The sequence below is a fragment of the Osmerus eperlanus genome, chromosome 10 (genome assembly GCF_963692335.1).
Source record: "Osmerus eperlanus chromosome 10, fOsmEpe2.1, whole genome shotgun sequence".
NCBI lineage: Eukaryota > Metazoa > Chordata > Actinopteri > Osmeriformes > Osmeridae > Osmerus > Osmerus eperlanus.
Window position 1 is genome coordinate 7,593,006 of NC_085027.1, and position 9,615 is coordinate 7,602,620.

The 9,615-nt window shown below is 47.5% G+C and overlaps 1 protein-coding gene across 1 annotated transcript; it reads left to right on the forward strand.

Annotated features, from left to right (window-relative positions):
* Positions 1-982: 982 nt before the first annotated feature.
* LOC134027940 (C-type lectin domain family 18 member A-like) lies at positions 983-8,903 on the forward strand. The gene is made up of 12 exons (XM_062471198.1): positions 983-1,227; positions 1,842-1,933; positions 5,577-5,807; positions 6,087-6,184; positions 6,356-6,477; positions 6,786-6,893; positions 7,021-7,113; positions 7,207-7,313; positions 7,456-7,585; positions 7,751-7,847; positions 8,295-8,386; positions 8,470-8,903. Exons 1-12 carry the CDS (start codon positions 1,098-1,100, stop codon positions 8,505-8,507), a joined length of 1,338 nt encoding a protein of 445 aa, XP_062327182.1. The 5' UTR covers positions 983-1,097; the 3' UTR covers positions 8,508-8,903.
* Positions 8,904-9,615: the final 712 nt, after the last annotated feature.

Consider the following 9,615-nt stretch of genomic DNA (forward strand, 5'->3'; position numbering starts at 1 on the left):
AGCAGACGCTCTTATCCAGAGCGACTTAGTGTAAGTACAGGGACATTCTCCCCGAGGCAAGTATGGTGAAGTGCCTTGCCCAAGGACACAAACCTCGACAATTTCAAAATATACAATGCAGCTCTCACATATTGTTGAAAGAAGGGACCATGTGGTTTTCTCATGTCTCTGTGACCATGTTAGTTTCATCAGGAAATAGGATCAGAAAGGCTGTGAACCTATCCCCAAACAACTACAACTGTTTGGGCTGTCAAATGCCCACAGAAATAGCTATTTGGTTTCCCAATTACAAGAACATAAGATTGTGTTCGGTAGCACACACACAAACACACACACACCTAATCTAATTTCTTGGAAAAACCTTCACTCGTCCTTCAAGTTCTGCCTGTGGCCTTCAGTGAAAGAGAAATATTTTCATTTTGAAAATGTGTGTTTCTGCTCCCAGGGTCTCAGTGACACTGTAGCCCTGCATACATTCATAAGGCATGTTTGGTTACGAAAATCACCAAAAACACAAAACAACAGCAATAGTATAAGCATTGATTACTTTTTTCTTTGGCATTGTATTGATCTCGCTGCTTGTGTAAAACTTAAAGTCAGCACACCACAGCCCATGTGAAAAGCATTTGTCCTACCTTCCTTATATGATTAGGATGAATGTTTTATTGCTGGAGGGTGGTTGGCATGAAACCTTTTATTTGGACTTGTTCCAAATATTCATATCAAGACCGAGACGCATGAAGAAACTTTCATCGCGGGTAAACTAATCTTTGCAGACGAAACATTCTCACATATGCATGCATGTGATTTAATACTGTGCGGTTAAATGTTGAGATGAGATTTAAAAGCCCACTCGTCCTTGCGGCTTTCCGACTGATCGTGTGTCATTTCACTGTAGTTTAGAATAGGGAGAGAGTGGACCGTGCCAGCCGTGTGTGCGCGTGAGTGGTTATGAACAGTTGCAATGCGTTGAAAACTGAGTGAATGAGCGAAACGAAGAGAGAGAGAACGAACAGGAAGAGGGAAGGAGAAGGAGCCACTTGTCCGGGAGCCACTTGTCCGGGAGAATTACTTTGGCACTGTGTATCCTTGTAGCCATGGGGTTGATAACGGGACACTGGAGCTTACTTCTGTTTGTTGTGGTAGGCCTTGCTCTCCCGACCCTGCAGTCCCACGCAAGCCATACAATCACTAAGAGAGTGGACAGCACAGAAGACTCACCCAGCGGTAAGGAAAAAGTGCCTGCGTGATTGTGGTCAGCACCGGTGCCGGTCAAGAGAAACAGCGGGGTGTCCGCATGGCACGGGCGGAGGGAACTGGGACGCGCGTTTCTTGACATAGGAAAGTTATAGTTTTACACTTGGCTGCGCGTGTTCCCTTACTAACCAAACTCACAATTTCGTTTAATGTTTAATAATTATTAATTTCACTCATCCTGATTTCACTGAACTTGATAGGCCAGGCTACGCAATGAAAGCGAGATAGAGTAACATAGAATAAATATGCACAGTACAGTAGTCAATCGGTTTATTATGTGAACAAGCTTGCACATATCTTGGTTTAGGCATATACCTATTAAATATAGGCTACTGTAAGCCTATCTATCCAGATAAACTAATATTGTTTTTTATACCTTTGACTAACGCGACCTAAAACACTGTCATCATTTGCATAGGCCCATAGTTGATATTTGACTATTAAATGTTCACCAAGATGTGAGTGTATGCACTGTATCAAACAAAATCCTACTCATGTACTCCCTTACCCCCCTTAAAGGCACTTGCATTCCGTTGCCATGGAAACTAGTGCCGGCGTAATTGCGCGCTTTTCTTTTATTCCAGGGCTCGGGGTGAAGGAGCATTTTCAGATTGTCACGCTGCACAATAGACTGCGCAGCCGGGTCAACCCCATGGCGGCCAACATGCAAAAAATGGTTTGTGTCCTCCCTTTCATGCAGCGTCCTGTGTGTGTGTGTGTGTGTGTGTGTGTGTGTGTGTGTGTGTGTGTGTGTGTGTGTGTGTGTGTGTGTGTGTGTGTGTGTGTGTGTGTGTGTGCATGTGTTTGTGTACATGTGTGAAAGAGAGTTGGGGGTGGGGGAACAATAGAGAAACAAGGATTTTTTTGTGAATTGTACTGTCGATTATTTGTTGCTAATCATATCACATAACATAACTTTCTGTGACTCTTGACTGTTACAAACACCATAGTCTTTTTGCCTAATAAATGGCCTTGGTTCATAGTTGTTTTAAGCAGCCAGGCAGTTACCAAAATGATTTTTAGAGGCAATGTACTTTACCAGAATTCCACCTACCTAACCTTGATTGTTCAACCACACATGATGCTTGCATTCTCTGTTGGTGCCATACAGACACCTCAGGTGAAATATAGACTTTACCCTCCATACACTCATTCAACAGCCTATGGACCTTTTTAATACAGTATTGCAGGTGTCAGGATATCACTCCTCACCTCTCTGTTTCCCACGACTGCTGCTGCTCGTGGACACCAAGGTTACCTGTCACACCGAGACCTACCCCTTCTCTCCCTCTCTCTCCACCTCTCCTTATCTCCCTCTTTTTCTCCTTCCTTTCCTGTCTCACTCATTCTCTCACACTCTCCATTTCTCTCTCTAACTCTTTTTCTCGCTCTCTCGTTCTCTGTTTGATTTATGAGGGGTTGTCACAGCACATTCATTGCCCCCTTGTCAAATACCTTTCAGACTCAAATTAAGGAACGTTCATAATTTATTATTTATGATTTGTAGCCTATAAGATACAGACACTGTGCCCCTTCCCCAGTAGCAAAGCTGACCCTCCAACACAGCCATGGTCCCTGAGGGGATCCCTGTTTCCCAAACTCCCAGCCCCAAACAAAGACAGAAATCCCGGCGGTGCCTCGGAGGGTATCCTCTGTCCGAATGGTGATATCCCCAACAGAGTGTAGGCTAGGCTCCTGGAGTGTGATGATGTTTACGCTGTAGGCCGGAGTCTCGTGGCTCAGACGCCCTGCTGTTCTCTTCAGGATGGCCTTCCATGCCATCTGTGGCCTGCAAGCAAACGTAAGTAATGACATCCTGCCTGAAGATCACACCAAAAAAGGTGTTTTGTCAGGATGAGGATTATGTTATAATGTACTTTCTTTCCCGGTGACACAGTTTGGTAGCAGACCAAGTTGGTAGGTTAGGCTGGGATGCAGTGTATTTGCTGATCGTCACCACGCTATAAAAAGCTCTGTTTAGTCTCTAGTCATTTTGCTGACTGGACCGTCCTGCCAGCTTGTACTCTATGTATTTTCAGCTGTAGCTTCTCTGACTCACTGGGCCTGTCTGATTCGTGTGTCACACAGTCCCACACTGAGCCAGCATGGGCGAACCACATGGAGCAGTTTCTCATGTCTCTGTCTGGCTTCAGTAGCAGGGTACGGCTCTGAACTGATGCAACATGGCATGTAGGGGGGGCGGGGTGTGTTGTTTTCCAGAATGGGACCCCCTTCTCGCCCCCCCCTGCCCTCCTCCCCTTTCCCACCCACACACATTCACACACACGTATACACCAGACACACACAACACGCACACTGGGGTGGCACATGCCGCTGATGACTTTGACTGGCAGACATCAGAGAGAGGAGGGAACAATGACCTCAAGGGGACTCAGTGTAGGGTCTTAACTAGCCTGCATCCTCACCACTCAGCTATGCTCCCCAGCACCCCCACAGACATACCACCATTCACAACCCCCACCAACACCACCCTGCGCCACCACTAGGATCCCTGGGACAGCAGAGAAGGGGAAAGGGGAAGCAATGGACTAATGGCAGGGTCTTTAAGGGGAGAGAGAGAGACCACTATCACCCCCCGTATCGTTCCTCACTCCCTCTGTCCATCCCTTCCTCTCTTTCCCCCTTCTCTCCGACAGCTGTAAGAAGAGCCTGCCCCCAGGGTTCAGCTGGTGCATGAGGCTGCATGTGCAGAAACACCCCATAATACCACACAGGGTGCTGACAGCCGTCTCTACGGCAACGCACACCGCTTACGGGGGTGCCTCCTGCTGAGCAGGGACATTCCACTGTCGTTTGACGCTTGCGAGGCGAGACAGGAGTCACTGGATTAGCCAGTGAGTGACAGTTAGCCACTCCAGGTCCAGACAAACAGAGGCCCAGGCTATCCCAGGTCCCTGTAACTGGAAACAGGGTTCTAGAGGAGGGTATGCTACCTTCTCCCTCTGGACCACCCAGCCCTTTGAGGGCCAGAAGGAGGAAGTGACTGGAGACACCGTGTAGCTGAGGGCTGCTTCTGCCTGGAGATTTGTTGGTTGATCGGGATCCATGCCTCCCTGGCAGGACCAGTCTAAAGTGTGTGTCAGGATATCACTTACTCTGTTAAACGGTAGAGACAGAACACTGAGAATGTTAATTGGAAGAGAGAGAGCGTGTATGTGGGAGTGTGTGTGTGAGAGAGAGAACGTGTGTGTGTGTACAGTATTTGTGTGTGTGTGTGTGTCTGTGTGAAAGGAAGGTTAATCTGATCCCTTCACTGTACAGACACACCTCTCACTAGACTGGAGTGATTAAAGGACCCTAGCCCGCCCATACTTTCCCACCTGAGTGCCCCTGCCCCCCCCCCCTCCCCTATTGCATGGTCCCAGAGGGGCAGACAAAGCTTTCAGCCTACCTCAGATGGCGTGAGGTCAGCAGCCCCTCTCAGGCCCCCATCCCTTCAAACCAAGGATCCTCTTTCAGACTGTAAGATCCCCTCTCTCTCCCTCCATTCTACGCCTCCCTCTGTCTGTTTGGCTGACTGGCTGGCTGGATGATTATATGACTGGCTGGGTGGATGACTATATGACTGGCTGGGTGGATGACTGGTTGTCTGGATGGAGGGTGGGACTGTATCCCCTTGGGACAACTCTTCTGTTTGTCATGGATGCAGTTCTGAACCTGTTTAACAGATGAGTGACTACAGCCAATGACCTATTGGATACTTAGGGAGAGGCAGGAAGAAAGGTCATTGTGCTACAAAATGCACTGTACATGCACACACACACACACACAGACTCACACACGCACTTGAGCACACACACTCACACACATACTAGAACTGACCAAGTCAATGAGTCACTGAGCATAAACAATACAGGAACTTTTATTAGGAGAGATACGCCTGAAAGAGGCCCCCTAAACAAAAATTGGCCTTGAGAGAGAGAGTTTGAGAGAGAGAGAGAGTTAGAGAGAGAGAGAGAGAGAGAGAGAGAGTTAGAGTAAGAGAGAGAGAGAGAGAGAGAGAGAGAGAGAGAGAGAGTTAGAAAGAGAAAGTTAGAGTAAGAGAGAGTTAGAGAGAGAGTAAGAGAGAGAGAGAAACACAGGACATAAAGTCAGCCCAGTTTATGGAGTGGAACCGTATTATACATATTTGACATGGATGTGCATGTGCCTGTGAAAGTGTGTGTGTGTACTAATGTATTTGACAAAGTGTGCATATATACATATGTGTGTGCATGCGTGCCTTCATGTGTGTGTGTGTGTGTGTGTGTGTGAGTGTGTGTGTGTGTGTGACTCACCTCCTGGTCTCTGTGCTGCAGGAGTGGAGTGAGAAGCTGTCCCTTCTTGCCAAGGAAAGGGCAGTCTCCTGCTCTACAGAGCCCTCCTCATTTGATGCTCCACCACGTCACATTGGATGGAACATCCATCAATCGGTCCACGCTGGCACCTCATTCACTGAGGTCATTAGCGCCTGGTTTGAGGAAGGGCGGGACTACATGCACCTGAGCGGCCAATGCAGAGAGAACAGCACTTGTCAACAGTACACACAGGTAAACCACGACCAACGACAAAGAGTAGAGTGTACAGTACAGAGCAGCCTATCTGCAATGTCCATTAGTTGGATGGACACACATTTCTTCTACTGGATGTGAAATGATCACATTTCTCCTGCCCCTCTCTGCCTCCTGCTCTGCCCCCTTCCTCTCGTCCTCCCCTCTCTGCCTCCTGCTCTGCCCCCTTCCTCTCTTCCTCCCCTCTCTGCCTCCTGCTCTGCCCCCTTCCTCTCGTCCTCCCCTCCCTGCCTTCCCTCTCTGCCCCCATGCCCCTAGCTGGTGTGGGCCACCTCCAGTCTTGTGGGCTGTGCCATCCAGCTGTGTCTGCAAGGAGCAGAGCGGCTCCATGTGTTTGTCTGCGCATACTCACCTGGGTAAGCCATTGTCTGTCTGTCTGTCTTTCTGCCTGACTATCTGACTGACTGACTGACAGCCTGCCTGTCTGTTTAACTCCCTTAACTGAGCTCATCTTATGCATGTTTTTCATGTTTTACTACTTTTCTGTGTGTGTGTGTGTGTGTGTGTGTGTGTGTGTGTTACTGCAGGGGAAACTGGGAGGTGAACGGCCAGATGGTGGTCCCTTACAAGGCTGGCTCCTCCTGCTCTCTCTGCACCTCTTCCATGTCTGGCTGTTTCAGACTGTGGGATCATGTAGGAGGACTGTGTGGTGAGGACACACAGATGTATTTTCAGTTAATTAGGTTTACTTGTTAAGTCAAGTCTTAAATAGATAACATGCAAAGAATGTTCCACACAGACAACAAATATTCAAGGGAATACAATAGAGATTTTGGCTTTCAGGTTTTCATTGTTGTGAAAGGTAACTAGCTGACTTTGGTGGTCATGTCAAGGGTGTTTTTTCTCACTTGTAAATTGATGTTTTTTTTTGCGTTTAGATCTACATGTGTGTATCTGTTTTCATCTGTGTGTGTGTGTGCGTCTACTTGTGTGTGTGTCTACGTGTGTGTGTTCCAGAGACCCCCAGGAACCCGTGTCGTATGAGCTGTGGTCCACACGGTCGTCTCAATGTCTCCTCCTGCCTGTGTCTCTGTAGCCCAGGCTTTACCGGACGCTTCTGCCAGGGTACCAGTCTGTGTGGGGATGTTTGTGCATGTGGCTCCTAGATTTAGTTCCACAAGGTTTGTGTGTCTGTGTTTTCTCCTCAGTTACTCAAGGTGTGTGTGTGTGTGTGTGTCTGCGTGTGTGTCAGTGCACTGCAGTGTGCAGTGTGTGCACGGCCGCTACAAGGAGGAGGAATGCTCCTGTCAGTGTGATGTGGGCTACGGAGGGGCCGAGTGTGCAGGTGAGGTATGTGTATGTGTGTGTGCATGTTTTTGTCAGCTAGATTAATCTAATATTGTGCTCAGTTCGGTGTGTCTGCTGTTTCTCATTGTAGAGAAGCTCAGCTTCCCATTCCAGCACTGTGAGGTTACAATAGACGGAGTCTGCTTCATGGTGTCCCCTGAGACAGAAACCTACTATGGAGCAAAGAGCCAGTGCCTGGTGAGACACACTCACACACACAAACATGCACACACGCACACAGACACACAAACACACAGGTGGGCGAACAAAGACATAGACACAGTGCTTTTATAGGTTGTTTCTGCTCTGGTCTTTCCCCCATGTCTCTGACTCCCTTCAGGAGCATGGCGGTGTTCTGGCCCAGATCCACCACCAGAAGGTCCAGGACATCCTGGCATTCTACCTCAGCCAGCTGGAGACCAGTAACGAGGTCACCAACCCGGACTTTGAGACCAGGAACTTCTGGATTGGTACCATAGTCCTACACAAACCTTGTCTTTAGGGTAGATTCCTGCAAAAAGGAAGGGTGAAATGTACAATTTTCATAAGTGTCCCTGTTCTCCTCTTCATACCTCATATATGGATAAATAATAAGTAGTGTGTGAGCATGAATGCGTGTGTGATTTTTTTCCCAGGTCTGACATACAAACCAGGGAAGGATTCGTTTCGCTGGGACACAGGAGAGGCAGCCACCTTCAGCAGCTTTGCCTTTGGACAGCCAGACAACCAGGGGTGAAGAGGGGGGTCGGGGGCGGAGGGAGGAATGGAGAGGGAGAGCGAAGGGAGAAGGGAGGGAAGGAGGGCAAGAGGAGACAGATGGAGGAGGGAGAAAGATAAGAGAAGAGGGAGAAAGATATGTATCTTTCTTTTTGTATAAGAATGAGGATCATTATATGAGAAGGTGCTGACACAGTGCCATGAGGTACTAGCTAAGGAATTTGGTGGCCCTTTGCAGAATGAATACATCTATACTGTCAAAGCAACACTATACTGTTGATGAGATTAATAATCCTTCCACCTGTCAAAAATATCTCCACTTCCAGATCTGACCACTAGATGTCATCCTGTTCTTCCTTCTCTTGCACCCTTGTCTCTCTCCGTCTCTCTCCGTCTCTCTCCGTCTCTCTCCCTCTCTGTCTTTCTATATCTCTCTCTGTGTTTCTCTCCATCTGGCTACAGCTTTGGCAACTGTGTGGAGCTTCAGGCATCCAGTGCCTTCAACTGGAATGACCAGCGCTGCAAAACACACAACCGATATATCTGCCAGTATGGTGAGGCTCTGGTGGGGAAGAGATCAGGTAGAGAAGGAAATCATTTTACTAACATGTGTGTGTTTGTGTGTATGTCTTTACAGCTCCGGAGCACATTGCCTTGTGGGAGGCCGGCCGGTAAAGGAGCCTCCGCTGAAGGGGTTCACAGTGGGGTCACAGGGAGGTCAAAAGCTGAAGGAAGGTCTATCTTAAACAGTACTCTTAGTTGATCATGTACATACTGGACTACCTGCACATGTGGGGGTTGTAATAAAGCAAACCCACCATTAGTTGTGGTCTCCACACAGAGCCAATCAGAAACAGGACACCTGTGGACATAAACTACTTTTGAGCCCCATAGTTCTGTTCTGTTTTGTTAGAAAGTTGTTTCATCGGCCCTTATATTTTATATTTGTCTTTGTCTATTGTTATGCATGTAATGTCACCATCCCCCAACGGTCACATCCATGCATCGAGAGCTGCATAGGCCAATTGTTGTTGCTTTCAATCTGATACAAAGTGCTTAGAAACTGAATAAAACTGCTATTATTTGTGTTTGATTATATTCATAAAATTTATTTCTGTGTTGTTGGTCCTTGTAAGTTACTGGTAGAACAAGGTTAGTCAGAAGAGTTGTATTGCTGGAGGGTTTGACTGACCACTGTAACCCTCAGATGAACTGTGGATGTACATGTTACATCCACTAGATGGCGACTATAAGCTTTTACAGATTGTAACAGGATTTGCTAGATTTTGCACATTGACTGTAGCCAAACATTATCCCAGTGATGGTCATACGAAGACAGTCTTAAGCTGTTATGAACTGACCAGCATCAGCATGTGCTGGTCTTCAATTAGTACACTTTTTCATCAGGTTCCTTCTCTGACTGCAATTTGACCTTATCACCCATGTGGTAGTGGGGGCGTGAATAGATGAATGTTTTTATAACTAATTTACATAGCATTAGAAATACAGAGGCCAGGTAATGGGAAACATAATCAACCTGGTCCAGGATGCATCTCACACTGTTCTTAGACAAAGATAGAAAGACAGAGCAGAATAAGCACACACAAGAAAATGAAAGGAAAAAGAGGAACACACAGTTAAAGAGAGAAGGATTGAGAGAAGGGATAGAGAGAGAGAGAAAAAGAGATGAGTGGAATCTGGAGGTTGGGGTGCAGGGCTGTGTGAGAGTGTGTGGGGGGGGGGGGATGGAAGACAATCACTCAGGCGTGGATGATGGCACCGC

Coding starts and splice junctions, on each gene's coding strand:
- LOC134027940 (XM_062471198.1), top strand. CDS start 1,098: ATGGGGTTGATAACGGGACACTGGAGCTTACTTCTGTTTGTTGTGGTA. Junction 1,934..5,576: donor CGGCCAACATGCAAAAAATG/GTTTGTGTCCTC, acceptor TCTGTGCTGCAG/GAGTGGAGTGAGAAGCTGTC. Junction 5,808..6,086: donor CTTGTCAACAGTACACACAG/GTAAACCACGAC, acceptor CCATGCCCCTAG/CTGGTGTGGGCCACCTCCAG.